The sequence below is a fragment of the Apis dorsata genome, unplaced genomic scaffold (genome assembly GCF_000469605.1).
Source record: "Apis dorsata unplaced genomic scaffold, Apis dorsata 1.3 scaffold_58, whole genome shotgun sequence".
NCBI classification, from domain to species: domain Eukaryota; kingdom Metazoa; phylum Arthropoda; class Insecta; order Hymenoptera; family Apidae; genus Apis; species Apis dorsata.
In genome coordinates, this window is record NW_006263358.1 from 1536414 (window position 1) to 1551716 (window position 15303).

The 15303-nt window shown below is 43.3% G+C and overlaps 1 protein-coding gene across 6 annotated transcripts in view; it reads left to right on the forward strand.

The window, feature by feature from the left end:
• LOC102681618 (voltage-dependent L-type calcium channel subunit beta-2) overlaps window positions 1–15303 on the forward strand; it is a 21230-nt gene that overhangs the window by 1517 nt on the left and 4410 nt on the right. Inside the window, exons 1-11 of one of the 6 annotated variants that reach the window (XM_031515219.1) lie at window positions 933–1373; window positions 3655–4219; window positions 7661–7777; window positions 8991–9110; window positions 9337–9547; window positions 10606–10694; window positions 11809–11814; window positions 11902–12038; window positions 12107–12272; window positions 12354–12723; window positions 14646–15208. In XM_031515219.1, the coding sequence (XP_031371079.1) occupies window positions 4169–4219; window positions 7661–7777; window positions 8991–9110; window positions 9337–9547; window positions 10606–10694; window positions 11809–11814; window positions 11902–12038; window positions 12107–12272; window positions 12354–12723; window positions 14646–14998 (1620 nt within the window). In that variant the 5' untranslated portion in view covers window positions 933–1373; window positions 3655–4168 and the 3' untranslated portion in view covers window positions 14999–15208. Of the gene's footprint in view, window positions 1–932; window positions 1374–3654; window positions 4220–7660; window positions 7778–8990; window positions 9111–9336; window positions 9548–10605; window positions 10695–11808; window positions 11815–11901; window positions 12039–12106; window positions 12273–12353; window positions 12724–14645; window positions 15210–15303 lie in introns of those variants that run through there. The other 5 variants (XM_031515222.1, XM_031515220.1, XM_031515221.1 and 2 more) reach the window with 5 other exon arrangements.

Sequence of the window (15303 nt, forward strand, 5' to 3'; positions counted from 1 at the left end):
TTGTTGGTAAATTGGATTCCACGACGATATTTAACACGGCCAATCCGATATGAAATCCTCCTCAAATCAATCCTGTTTGTTGGCAAAGTAGGCTCGCGATGGGTTATCAACGTCGAAAATTCAATTAATCGCTCGATTCTATACACCCTCTCCCTTACTAATTCAAAATCAATATCGAACTTTCGATTTTTATCTCCTCCTCCTTTATCCGACTATCCACGTTAAATTCCAAAAATCCGTACTTTTATCGTTACAAGTAATCTTTAATACCCTAATTTTCTTTAATTAAAAAAAAAAGACACTTTATATCACGATCAATCATTCGATAAATTCGAAACGAATAAACGAATAAAGATATATATATATATATCCGAAAAAAATCCCTATTCTATTCTTAAATAATCGAAGGAAACGCGGAAAACCTTCGCTCCTCCTAGACCCGATCCTCCTAGACGAGGTGGCAACCCCGTAAGGGCAAACGTTCGATTCATCCGAATGACACAGTTTCGGTCGTAGAAACGTTTGACCGCGTCGAAGACGCCTCGTGGTTCCGCGATCTTCGACTACGATCGCGGTCGGCGCATATACACGCGTTACCAAGCGTTACAGATCCACGACCCTCTTCCTCCACCCCCTCCAACCCCCATAGTACACACAAGCGTGTGTGTGCGCGCTTGTGTGTGTACTCGTAAGGTTTGATAGGACACGTTGCCTTCAGGGTGCAGTGGCCTGGCGTTGTCGTGCGGGTCGGTCAGGGGTGGCGAAGATCGGGAGGAGAGAGGGAGGAGGAGGAGGAGGAGGAAGGGGGTTGTGGATCGATATAGTCACGGGGGTGTCGTCCGGCTTCCTCGGTGGCGCCACAGAGCGGGTGAGTCGGCAAACCCTTGGGCCGATGTATCAACTAAACCCGGCCAGGAACGCGTTCGCGGGGACGGTAGGGAAACGTAGAGAGTGTCAGTACGCGGAGATACGTCGTCCCCCATCGTCGTCGAGTCGCGCGTGTGCCTTTCGAAATCGACACTCGACCGTGTGAGTTCAGTGTTACGAATAATAATAAAGGAAAAAAAAAAAAAATAATAAAAAGTAAAAAAATAAAAAATAAATAAAAAAAGATAAGAAATAAATAAGTAGGAAAAAATTTTGAAAAAATAAAGAATAATTATTCCAAATATCGAGACGTTCCATCCAAGGATCGAGGAGGCTCGAAGATAGACGTGGATTTTTTTTTTTTTTTTACTTTATCTGTGTCGGGAACACGCGTCGTGCCGGAAGGCTCGGCGTATCACGCACGCGACCCAGGCCACTTTTTGACGTTTCCAAGCTGTTGATATTTGTTTTCCTTATCTACTTCCGCGCGAGACGATCTAACGCAGGTACATTCATTATATCGTTGATTAGAAGAAGACGTTAGATAAACAAGATCCGGGTAGAAAAGAGAGAGAGAGAGAGAGAGAGAGAGAGAGAGAGAGAGAGAGAGAGAGAGAGAGAGCGAGCGCGAGAGAGAGAGAGAGAGCGAGAGAGAGAGAGCGAGAGAGAGAGAGCGAGAGAGAGAGAGCGAGAGAGAGAGAGCGAGAGAGAGAGAGCGAGAGAGAGAGAGCGAGAGAGAGAGAGCGAGAGAGAGAGAGAGAGAGAGAGAGAGAAATAGGCTACGAGCGCAGGCAGCTTTTCCTTTTTTCTTTTTTTTTTTTCTCGATAAATGTTGATAACGCGACTGAGTCTGAGTCGATCGAATGAACGTGAACTCGCCACTCGACGATGTCGTTGACCCGCTTCCGAGAGCGTCCTCCTCCGCTTTTACAGGCCCTCTGATTTGTCAGTTTCCCGTAAACTCCTGAATGTAGGCAACCGGTCAAGTGTATCCATCGAGACGAACGAACGTCTACGCTCTCGGACAACCCCGTTCTCCATTTTTCTCCTCGCATTTCTCCTTACATTTCCTTTTCTTTTCTTTTCTTTTCTTTTTTTTTTTTTTTTTTACTTTCTTTAGCTTTCCTCTCGTTCGTGTTTATCGCGGGTGAAATCTTGGGACGCAAATTACTTCGCATTTGGGGGAAGACAAAAAGGGTGCGCGGTTAAGGATAAGGAGAGCCTATTATTCTTCAAAGGACACTGCCATTGTTCGCGGGACGGAGAAACTCGTTTCTTCTCACCCTCTGCCCACGCGGATCTTCTTAACGCCTCGAGTAATAATTGCAGGATAATTGTCGGTGGTTCCGTTTATCGCGGAATGATGAATTCGTCGTCGTGAATTTCCCGTTTCGAATAATCGTCCACTGTTTACAAAAGGATAGCGCACTCCAACGACACACATAGTTGCAAAGAGGTCAACGGAATCGATTGCCCTCTTCCCTTGCCTCCGACAATTCCAAACAGAATTTCTTTCTTTCTCTTTCGATGGAAAGAATTATCGCGTTTTTAATCAATGCACAATTGAATACCACGTACTCTCCAATAATAATAACGAGCCTAATTAATTATTTCACAGCGATCAAACGAATCGCAAAGACAGTTCTCTAACGTTTCCTTTCTAAAGAATGTTTTTTTCCCTTTAATATAATCTAATTTTTATTTTCTCTTCTCCACTTCTATCCACAAGACGTTGTAAGAGGAATTTGCGTTCCATCCATCCTATTGTAAAACTGGAATCCTCTTAACGATCCTCTGATCGTGACCGCATGTATAATCGAAGCCTTACCAGCTTGATCTCTCGATCCTCGACTATTAACCGTGTTACGGGGTCGATCCGCGGGGTGACACATAATCAGAACTTTGCACATCTTTAAATTATATAACCATCGTTCGAACGATATTTTAATCTTGTTCATAATAAATCCTCGTGGACGTTGAAAATTCGATTTCGATACTCGATGGAAATGTCGGTTTTAAACTGATTTTTTTTAAGCCACGAGATAAAAAGCTTGAAGATAGATATATATAGGCGGTTATACGTGATCAGACTCCGGGACCGATCTCAAATCGAGCATATCGAGGATGCTGCAGGAAGGGACAACGGCGTAGATCCACCTGGTCGTTACTTTAATTGCTACGATGTAATTAACGGTGGTGGCAGTCGTCGTTAGTCGAGGTCGAAGTCGTGTCCGGACCAAGACGTTGCTCACCCTTTCTCGTTAAGATCCTCGAGAGCAATTATATCAGCATATTTCGTGGCAGCGACGAAACGACCGCCAGTCTGGCACCGAGAAAAGGGATGTAAATCTATATTGGACGATCCGTCGTCGGATGGATCGGTGCGAGAGAGGCAGACGGGGTCAGAGTTGGAGGTGATTGTAACTCTTCTTGATCGTTTTCGAGTTTTCGAGTAACGTTCCTCGTGTCGGAGAATGAGAGTTGGAACGAATCTGAAGAATGAATTGGAGGAAGAAGGAATACTCTTTGGATCGTGGACGAAAAGATTCGAGGAACGAGATTTTGGCAATATTTTAAAATATCGTTGCTATCAACGAACGATTCGAATGGAAGAAAAAAATTTACTAAATTACGCGAAAAGAAAAGAAACTTTGGTTATCCATCGAGGCAGAATCACGATTCGACGAGTCTCGAACCACTCGATCCAACCTGCGTTTGCCTGCGTTCGTGCTTCGTTTCCATTTCCAAACCCCATTTTCCCCTCTCACGGAACGATCCTCTTGGCAGCAGCGTGCTCGAGGGTGTACACGAGGAGGGTATCGTGGAAGAGTGAGCTCGCCTCGCGCAGGAACCCGCGATGCACGCGAAAGTCGAAGCACCAGGTGGCCGAGGCGCGATGAACGTGTGCCGCGAGTAAAACGCGTGGCGTTTGGATGGCTTGCAAACGGAAGCGGAAAAAGTCGTGGAAGAACGCCTGAGGGAAGCCGCGGAGTGACACTCGCGCCGGCCAGCATGGCGTAGCGGCGCCGCGCGTAACTTCTTCCAAGCAAGCACTGTGTGCTTCAGTCAGAGGTTCAGTTTGGTGAAAAGCGACCGACCGAGGGCGGAGGAGAGAAAGACGCAATGCGGTAGCGTGTGGTAGAATAGCGAGAGTTTAGCGGATCAACGTGTGGTTGGCGGAGAGTGAGTTTACCACAGGGAGAACGAAACTGGGCCATAATACTTGGAGTCGAAGGGCCCGGAAGTGGGTGAAAGCCACTCGAACAACCGGCCCCGGCGACGACGGCCCTGCCTTCCGGCGATGATCGGATACAATCAACACAATTCCGGCTACAACAAGCTATTCACGCAGGTATTCACCACCAGGGAAATGTGTTTCCGATAATCTTTTGTGTTGTGTTCAGGAAGGATACTTTAGAGTTTCATTTTCGATCGTTGAAAATTTAATTTTAGCGGAAGATAGCTTTGCAGAATTTATACACTCTTCTTGGTACTTTGATTTTCGGGGAGGATATTTGGAAATTTTACTTCTGTTTGTATTAATTTTTCGTTAATTTTCAAGGGATTGGAAGAAATTCAAATGAATTCGTTTAATTCGGGTTAAATTGAAGATTGCACGAACGTTGTATTATTCTCGCGATAATTTGATGATAGGACGATCATCTTCTGTTTATATTCCTCGAAGAAGAACGATCTTTTTTTTAATTCCTACTTTACCTAGTTTACTTTGTTGTTGTTTTTTTTCTATTACATGTGATGCAAATACAGATAAGATTATAAGAGGATAATGGTTGTAACGGAAGGGGGCAGATTTCAGATATAGAGTGTCAATGAATTGGCTTCCTTAGTAAATTACACAAAGTAAATTAGTTGCAAGGGATGAACGTGGCGCCTACCAGGCGGCGTCTTCATCAATTTTCTCCGTTTTATAAAGGGTTTTCCACTGCGTGCGATGCGTCGCAGAAGTTTTACATTAATCAGCCTGGCGTGAAATAAAAGCGGCCAGCCGTGCCATCGTTGCACAGCCTCGATCCTTTACGTTGCAATCTAAATCGATCCGGTTTACATTTTGAGCGTGAAACCGAGCGTTCCCGTGGTATGCTCCATTGCTCCTCCACGTCCTATTCACAGACATTCTATCTTTTTTACACTTTTACCCGTGTCCAGATTTTATTTTTTTCTCTTTCTTTCTTTTTTTTTCACTCCGTTTACGTGTTACTCCGCCACTCTTCCGGTGAACTTTATCATTTATCTATTCTCACTTCTTCTCACTTATTCATCGTTAAAATTGCGTTATTCCACTCTCCACTTTCTTCCCTCGTCCATTTATCGGTTTATTATCACCTTTCATTATCAATTCTGTATTAATTATAAGAGAGCGAAACTTCACTCGACTCGATCTTTCGTTTCTCTTCGATTTTATTATTATTATTATTATTTTATTTTTTTTCGACGAACGAACCACTTGTCACCATTATCGCTATTTCATTTTTCAATTCACGTTAACTAGAATAGAAAAATTTCCTAATATCCTATATTTCTTCTCTGTGTTATCCAATCATACAAAATTCCTCGTCTAAAAATTCGCAATACGATTGTTCGAAAGAATTCCCGTCCCCGTGATCCCCAAGAGGGTCGAAGAAGGTCGTGGTGGCACGCATAGACGAGTTTATACAGTCACGTACGGGAAACAGGTAGAGAGAAAGAGACAGAGAGAGAGAGAGAAAGGAAGAGAAAGACGATTAAGTAAAGGCCGTTGGCATGGTTACAAGCCCCGAACGAATGAATTCATCGTCCCGACAGAGAGAGAGAGAGAAAGAGAGAGAGAGGGAGAAGGAAAAAAAATTCATTTTTAAGGGTGAGAAAGTGGAGAAGTAGCAACGAATCGTTTCGTGTACACCTCTTTGTACAACACCAGACGAATGCAACACCGTCGAAATGCAAATTCTGGCCGTCCAAGTGGCGCGACACACACATATACACACACCCGAGCATCCTTTGCATTTAATTAAGTATCTAATTACAGGTAAAAGCTTTGACTTTGAAAAGTGGATCAATACATCAATGTCGCTCGTAACTCGGGATCGATAAAACTGTTAGAAATTGCGTCTCTCTCTCTCTCTCTCTCCCTCTCTCTCTCTGTCTCGATTCGCCCAACGAAGAGAGAATTTCAACGTGTCTCGTTTTCTACTTTCCCGTCGCTACGAGCTCGAACGCCACGGCATCGACACCATCGTCTTCCATCGGGGATCGATCCAATTAATTCCTCGCACGGTGAATTAATCGAGCGTATCGAGCATCCTTTTTTACGAGGCCTGACGCATTGTCGCCAACCGTGGTTGCGATTAACCGTGTAACGTTCTCCGTGAATCGTTTGCCAGGACGTTTCGCGTGGTGACGCAACGAATTGCGCGGCGTAGTATCGTATATAGATAGAATCCTAATTTTTGTCGTCGATAATTCTCGGTCGTCGTCGTCGTCGTTTGCCCAATCGTCGCAACGATTATTCTAGAAATTGCGCTCAACCGGCCACGGTGAATTATAAACGTGTCATAAATTTCGCGACGCCTAATTTTGGGGATACGCTACATCGAGATTCGAAAACGGGGAGGCTATAGTTCGAAATGATGATGGGAAATCGGGAGGGGAGGAAAGAAAAAAGGAGAGCATTCGAATCCGTCCCGAATCCCCCGGATTGACGGATCTCTAACTCTTCTCGAGGAGATTCTTGGCAGGCCCCTTGTCTTTGACGCCGCGTAATATTTCGAAAGAGGATATAAGAAATATCGAGGATACGACAATTTGAAACTTGTATCATCATCGTCGTCGTCGTCGCATCGCATTTAATCCTATTATTCCAAATGGCGAGACGAAAAGATTCTTCGAAAATGTATCGTCCGATCGAATACGATCCACATCCGTGTCCCCGGATGCTCACTCGCTTGCTCGCTATTTATTTCGCTGGAGATGATCGATTTTTTTCCAGATCGTAATCGATACGAATTTAAACGAAATTGGAAGGAATCGGAGATTAAAGTAATCACCAGATTGAATTTCGAAACGAGCGCGTTCAAAATTCGTATTTATTATTTGCAGGGAAAACGATTTACTTCGATTTCGAACCGACAAACCATCGCAAACTAGCGCTTTAAGATGTTTGCAAAGAGGTAGCCTCTTCAGAGGGAGGATAGTCGCTTCAGAACAGGCGAAACTTTTCTTTTTTGAGCTAATGGTCCCCGACACTCAAAACCCTTGAGTACTTCTCCAAGGTTTCCGTGGTGGGCAAAATATCACGGCTCCTTGCAATTCTCAGGAACACAATTCTCAGGAGCTTGATGAAAAATCTCACTCAGAATCGTACTTGCCAACGTTTGGACGGGATCGTCGAGTAACAAAGAAACGAAATTCGCCACTTTGAAATTCTCGCTTGTGAAATTATCTCCAATTTCCATTTAAATTTCACGAATCGTTATATAACGATATAATACGTGGAAAATATTATTCATCCAAGAATTCGTTTCGTTCACTTCAACTCTAATTTTCAATGATAAATAACGAAAAATAATGTCGATAAAATAAAATTGGAATGAAAAGGACGGGAGGGGGAAGAGAATTCACGAGTGTTACGTTATACGTTTTCTTCCAAGAAGAAAAGATCAAAAACGTATCATTAGGAGAGATATCGATTACGTTATATCGATCGAAACGATTCGATTCGATAACGATCCGAATAAACGCAACAATGCGAGCCGCTTGGAGGCGCAATTTAAACGAGTTTGCTTTGTATTTTCAGGGCTCGGCAGACTCGAACTACTCACAGCCGAGCTCGGATCTCTCGCTGGACGAGGAGAAAGAGAGCTTGCGTCGTGAGAAGGAGAGGCAGGCCCTCAATCAACTTGAAAAAGCCAGGGTAAGTCATTGATCTTTCGCATGTTCTAGTTTCACATCGCTCTCTCTCTCTCTCTCTCTCTCTATCCCTCACTTTCTCCTTTCTTCTCTCTCCACCCCCGAGTTTGTTTTTCCACAAGCCTTTCGTAAATCGTTTCGTATCGATCGAACAACTTTCCATCGTCATCGTCTATCGTGTTCCTTCTCTCTGTCCCCAAGGAATGAGAAGCGTGTCAATGAATAAGCGCGCCAGACTAATGAGATTTCATCGTGGAGGACGAAATCGAATTAACGCGTGATCCTTTGTTTTTCGACAATGGATGCAGATGCATTATATCGCCATCCGTGATATTATTGCCCTCTAATTATAGACCCTCCCTCCCTTTCATGATAGATCGTGTTAGAAGTCGGCAATTATCCGACCGTTGTTTCGAAGCTTCCGTGGCATCGTTCTCTTCTTTCTTGGCTCCGTGTTACGTGCACGATTGGCCAATACTCTCGCACCTCTGTGTCGACGAACTCTTGGGTTAGGCTGTTGATTTATGACATTTCAAACCGAAAGGGGAGCTGAGAGATCGGAGAAGACTATTCAAACGTTCGAATTTTCGATCTCGTTCGTATTCCAAGTAATCCAAATTTTCCAACGTTTCCAATTCTCTAGAAATAAATTAACATTCCGAATCGATCCTGTTACTCGTACTCTTCGGTATCTTTGCGTCGGTGTTAATTTTCGAGGAAACGAACGTATTTGGAGCGGTACGAATTGAATTATGAAGAATACGCCATCGAAACGTATTACACATCACCGATCGGTCGAATCACTTTCCAACGAGCAATAAACGAATATCGATTAACTAAGCCACGACCTTCGAGGCGCATCGCGACAACCCTATCGGTTTATTACGCTTTTATTCCTCGTCAGCTTGTCACGTGGTACATTGTCGACAATGTACCGATCATCCATGATCTGATCGGCATTTACGCTCAAATTGCAGTTGCACGGAGTATCGTCACGGTATAATGGATTATGCGACGTGACCCAATAAGAAAAAAAATCGATAATGCCAACGATAAAACTATCTTTCTCACCCTAAACTCTACCGTCTATACTCCTCGAAGAACAATTTTTTTTACACACACCGTCCTTTCAATCCGTTCCATCCTTTCAATCTGAAAAAAAAAAAATATTGCAAAATTACTCCCTAATAATAGGATAATTTTTGTAAATTGTTCAGACGAAACCGGTAGCGTTTGCAGTGCGGACCAATGTGAGCTATGACGGATCCGTCGATGATGATTCGCCGGTCCATGGCTCGGCTGTCAGCTTCGAGGTTCGCGACTTCCTGCACATCAAGGTACGTTTTCCTGTTTTCCTATTTTCTTCTTGCATCAATCTTCTATAAAAGATATAATAAAAATTATCGTTAGTAAAATATTCCAATATTTTAGAAATTCAAAAATCCTCGATAACGATTTACAAATGTGGTTCCAATTAATACAATACAATCTATATAATTAATAATAAAAATCTAAAGATCTGACGAGCGAGGAAAGTAATCTTACGTACGAAACTGTGTACAGGAGAAGTACGACAACAACTGGTGGATAGGCAGGCTGGTGAAAGAGAACTCGGACGTCGGTTTCATCCCATCCCCGGTGAAGTTGGAGGCCCTGAGGCAGCAGGCGAGCGCTGCACGTGGTACAAAGGGTCTCTACTCGGCGCGTGGAGGGTCTTCAGGGAACCTTGGCGAGAGTGGTATGCCCTCACGTGGTTCCACACCACCTACACCAGGTATCCTAGCACGTCCTTCTTTCTTTCCGCCCCTCGAAAACCACCGGTGTACCTGTACGGGAATTCTCCTCGACCGATCGATGATCCGACAGTGAAAACAGACGACGAGGAGGGAGAGATCCTCGGTCGTGCAAAAATATGCAAAACGAGAAAAAAAAAAAAAAAAATAACAGCGAGAGGAAAGAGAAAAGAGAAAAAGGGAAAAACAAAAGAGAGACCGAGAATAAAAAAGAAAAGAAACGAACGAAATGACGGGGAAAGAAAAATACGAATATTAAAAAAAAAAAAAAAAATCTCCCGAAAGAGTTGGCCCTAAGTATCTGAACAAATACAAATACACTCGATTAGTTTTCGTTTCTTTCCACACGCATCGCTGTCGCGAGCTTCTTTCTTACCTTTCGCCATTCTTCTTTGCTCGTTTTTCCCTTCCTTTCCTTTTTTTTTTTTTTTTTTTTTTTAGTTATCGAGGTGGATCCTCGACTAGAAATGATCGAGTTTCGCGAATTAGATTATAGGAAGTTTTGACTCGCGTTGCGTTGGTCATTGAAAACTTTGATAAGATGCTAGCTGAATCCTGACTTTCTTCTTTTCTGATAAGAATTATTGACAAATCTTTGGGAAACATTTTATAAAAATTGATCGGCAATCCGTTCGTCAATGATCCACGCAGCACCCAAGTCAACGATCACACGCTTGACAATGTTCGCTCCACCTCACAATTCAGTCAGATTCGAACGAAAATCGATCCAATCCATCGGCAATCACCGCTCTCTACACGAACTATACTCTCCATCATATGTATATTATTACTATTCTCCGCTGTAAATGAAGCTCATTATTAGTCGCTTTCCACGATCTCTCCGAGCATATCAATCGAGAGCATATATTTCGAATTAATTAGAATCCTTAGGTTCTTAGTACGCAATTCGATCGCTTCTCACATAAATACATAACATAATTTTCCTTGAGAGAAAGAGGGACATTTAACGATGCACGATAACGACCAAGGATGCGATCGTTTCCACGATTAATTCGAGCGATTCTTTTTTTCTCGACAGGTGACGACAGCGACAGCGTGCGGGGCGGTAAGGCAACGTTGACCACACCACCGGCCAAGGAGAAAAGGAAGAACTTCTTCAAGAAGCCGGTAAACGATTTCGACAGTCGAATCGCGATGTCTGTGACTACTCCTTTTTTTTTTATTTTTTATTTTTTTTATGTGTACACACATACACTCGACATCGTGATCGCTTCGATTCCCATTTGGATATCTAGTATATATATATATACGATAATCGTCGAAAGTGCCATAGAGATCTCTAGATCTCAAGTCTCGTCCAACGTTTTCACGAAACGTTCGTCCTTCGATAGACCAACAAGTATAATAATTGGACGAATACCGATCAAAATTTTTCGTCGATTTGGCAAAGATTTGGTCGTGTGCGATGTGATAAAACTTGATGACGTGGACGAGGCTTACGTGTCTAAATTTATCTGTCGGTGCTAGAAAATATCGTGGACCACGCGAGGACTAGCAGATTTATTTCTGTGAGTATGCGACTGTGTGTATGATACTGCGAAACCTCTCTCTCTCTGTGCATCCGTTGTGATATTCGTCGAACGAGGAAGAAGAAGAGGAAAGTAAGAAAGGACAGAGATCGTAACATCATCGAGCATTCAGAGTCGCGCGTACAACTCTCAGCAGAAGAGTTTATCTAATAATTTCCACGATCAGTTTCCACGCGTTTATCAGCTGGCTGCTCCGTGAACACGATAAATGTTCCTCTTTATTCAAGTGTGATCGATGTGAGTAAAGATTTCTAGCATCGATTGGATAATATCGAGTGTAATATCGATCTTTTTTTTTTTTTTTTACCATCGTTGGTAGGACGATCTCGTCCATGACGATTCGTAACGAGAGAAAACACAGTTTACATTTGCGTTGAAAATGATTCGTCAACGAAGAGAATGTAGATAGAATTAGCTTTTTAGATTACGATTACTTTAGTACGTAGGAGATCGTTGATAGCTTAGGTATGATCGGTAGTTTATCGAACACACTGCTTGGCCAAAGTGCCTTTGGATAACGATGACGATGACGATAATGATGATGATGATGATGATGATGATGATGATGATGATGATGGATACGAGAAGAGGAAAGGTCTTTGGCCGTGCAGGAGGATAGGTCGTATGTCTCGTGTCGACATGGCCATTAACTGTTTTCAATGTTTTCAATGTTGCATTCCGTGCTCACGAAGTCCTACGTAAGTGAGAGACTATCTTGGGGCTGATCCTGGCGTGCAGGACCTCCTCTCGATCGGTCTGCGCTCATTCCCCCGTCACGATTTCAGGAAACGACCACGCCTTACGACGTTGTACCATCCATGAGGCCTGTCGTGTTGGTCGGTCCATCGTTGAAGGGTTATCAGGTCACGGATATGATGCAGAAGGCGTTGTTCGATTACTTGAAGCACAGGTTCCGAGGCAGGTACGTACATCTTCCTTCCTTCTTTCCACCATTACAAGAGTAAAATCTAATCGTCCACGCATTTTCAGAATAATTATCACTAGGGTAATGGCGGACATTTCATTGGCAAAGAGATCGTTACTCAACAATCCAACGAAACGAGCGATCATGGAACGATCCACCAGCAGGAGCAGCTGTTTGGCCGAGGTTCAGGCCGAGATCGAGAGGATTTTCGAGCTCGCCAGAACCCTTCAGGTACGCTTTTTCAACCCCTTCGATCTCACTCCCTGGAAAGAGAAAGTAATCACCCTCTTAAAACAATTCCCTACCACCCAGTTGGTAGTGTTGGACTGCGACACGATCAATCACCCGTCTCAATTGGCGAAGACCAGTCTGGCGCCGACGATCGTCTACCTGAAGATCTCCTCGCCCAAAGTGCTCCAGAGGTTGATCAAGTCGCGGGGGAAGTCGCAGATCAGACACCTGAACGTGCAGATGGTGGCCGCCGAGAAGCTGGCCCAGTGCCCGCCCGAGATGTTCGACGTGATCCTGGACGAGAATCAGTTGGAGGAGGCTTGCGAGCACGTGGCAGAGTACCTGGAAGCATATTGGAGGGCCACGCATCCCCAAGTGATCCCGGCCGTGCCACGTCCTATTCCTGCACCGGATGCACCGGTCGACGTGCTCACACCCCGCGTCACATCAGGTACCACGTTTATCTCGACGCGATTGTGCTCGATTATGGTCGTATACATTATCGTCGGGGATCGTATACATTATCTCGTAGCCTTGGGGTGACGAACTGGCGGCCTACCTCCTTACTTTCTCTCTCCAAAGCCCCATCATCGTCTTGACAATTCGATTTTTACACTCTTTGTTGTTGTTCGTCAATTTGTCGTTAATTTGTGGTTCAAATTTTTATTTTTGGGGCCGTAGGGAGGCTGTAGGGAGGCTGTTATCCTCGATCGATGCCGAGAGCAAAGGACAGTAGAATTAAAGGAGAATGGAGAAGATTCGAGACTTTAGATTCTACTTGTCGTATTGCATGTTTGTCCGCTTCATCCATCGTACAATACTGTTGTAAAATAAAATGAAATTCTAGTTTCGTCATTTTGAACGTCGCTTCTCGATTCTCATTTTTCGATCGAAGATGATAGACAAGTTGGATGACATTCTCGGCCCGTGAGAAAAATCGTTCGAGTTCGTCACCCACCCTGACTTCGTAGCCGAATGTTTCCAAGTACAAATATTCTACGTGAGTTTCATTATCGCGGAGAATGGTCCGGTTAGGGTTGATATCGATCATCAGGTGGTAGAGTATTTGTATTTAAAATCGATTCACACACATCTCGATAATTGGATTGTTTCATTTTTTTCAAAGGGAGATATATTGCGTATCGATCTCCATTCGACACACGAATTGACGAAAAGAATAAATCCAGACGTCCTATACTATGTATCATCATATCGTGTGATTCAACGATACGAGTTATCTATAATCGCGACATATCATCATCTCATTATTCTCGTCCACCACCACTTTAAATCCTACCGATATCCATCCTAACCCCTTCTAGGCCTGAATGGCTAGGTCGAGGTTTCTAGCTCACTTGAAAACTCTAACGAGCCCCAATTCCGTCAACTAACACTCGACACTTTCTTCTTGCCTCTTCAGGTGGCCATCATGAGAGTTACTACGGCCACGAGCCAAGAGGTAACCCAACCTTTTCCTCGAGCGCAACATTGTACACCCGCGTTCCTTCTTCTTTCTTTTTTTTTTTTTTTTCTTGTCTTTTCTACGAGTTCAACTGTCGCGCAGCCTGTGTTCCGTTACTCGCTTAAGAAAAAGGTAGAAAAGAAAAAAGAAAAATAGAAAAGAAAGAAAAATCGAAGTTATTTTCGAAACGTCTGTATAGGAATCTTTTGAAAAAGAAAAGAAAAAAAAAAAAAAAAAGAAAAACACGCGTCCTTCCCGTTTTCTCGACGTTTCTCGACGTTTCTCGACGATCCTTCGATCCTCGAGAATGAAACACTGGCGACATTCGAAGCTAGTAATGAAACACGTCTGTAGTGTAACTTGTATCATTAGCTGCACGTAGTCGTTTGCATGGATTCGTGTTAGAATGTAGAATTATTCTTATTGGGAAGACTGCTAGTCGCTGGACGCAACCTGTACTCGAAGCCTTGTAAATTATTACGATACTTTCGATGTTACGCTGCACGTATTTCTTACTCTCTTACTGTGCACGCTACGTTGAATGACGCGCGAGAAATTATGTCTCTCGTTCTCGTTGTAAATACCCTGCTCTCTATCTCTTTTTTTTTTCTCTCTCTCTTTTCTTTCTTCTATTTTAAATCAGCGCTGTTCGAAAAAAAAAAAAAGTGGTAATTTTTCAATATCATCTTTCTAAAAGAAACATTAACATTAACGTTGATCTCAACGTTTAACGACGAACAACGCTGGTTTGAATAGGGATATTTCCATACTCAGCATGATGACGACAGACAGACAAGGAGAAGAAACTAGCAGTCTTTGAACGAAACCGAGGAAGGAAAATGAAAGATATCACGGTGAAAGAAAATACGTTTCGCACGCAAGACACCTTTTACTATTGAATTTTTTTTCAGCGATGATATATGGATCGGGAAACTTGTACCAACCACTGCAAGACAATGGCGCGTTCGTTCTCGTTAGTTTCAATCATGTTTTCATCTTGTTTTCTTTTCTTCATTCTTCTCTCTTTCCTTATGCGCTCTATCACGAAGATACGATCATCCCTTCTAAGACGATCTCTCTCTCTCTCTTTCTCTTTTATTTCTCTCTCTCTCTCTCTCTCTCTCTCGCCACGTTCACCCTCATTTCCACGATCGTTTATTATATTCTAGTTGTGCAGCTTACCTCGTGCACGCTGCGCTCTGTCTACTATCCCGACACGAGTGGATTTACCCGTGACATCTGTTCGATCATTAATATTCATTAAGAGATACGTCTCGTGAACGAGCGACGTCGAGTTTATCCTTGTCGCGGATAAAGGGCTCGAGAAGAGGGGAAACGACTTAAATCTTCTCGACAGTTTCGTGAATGAAGTTAGCACGTTTCACGGAATCGTGTATTTTCGTATCTCCTCAACTGGAGTGGTTGAAAAATTCTTGGATATTCTTCGATCGTCTCGGAGAGATCTTATCGTATATAGTTTCTAGAGATTTTGAATTTGAAACCTCGTGAACATTCGTTATAAATGTTTTATTAAAAAACGAAGAGCTTTCAATCGAAAAAAAAAAAAAA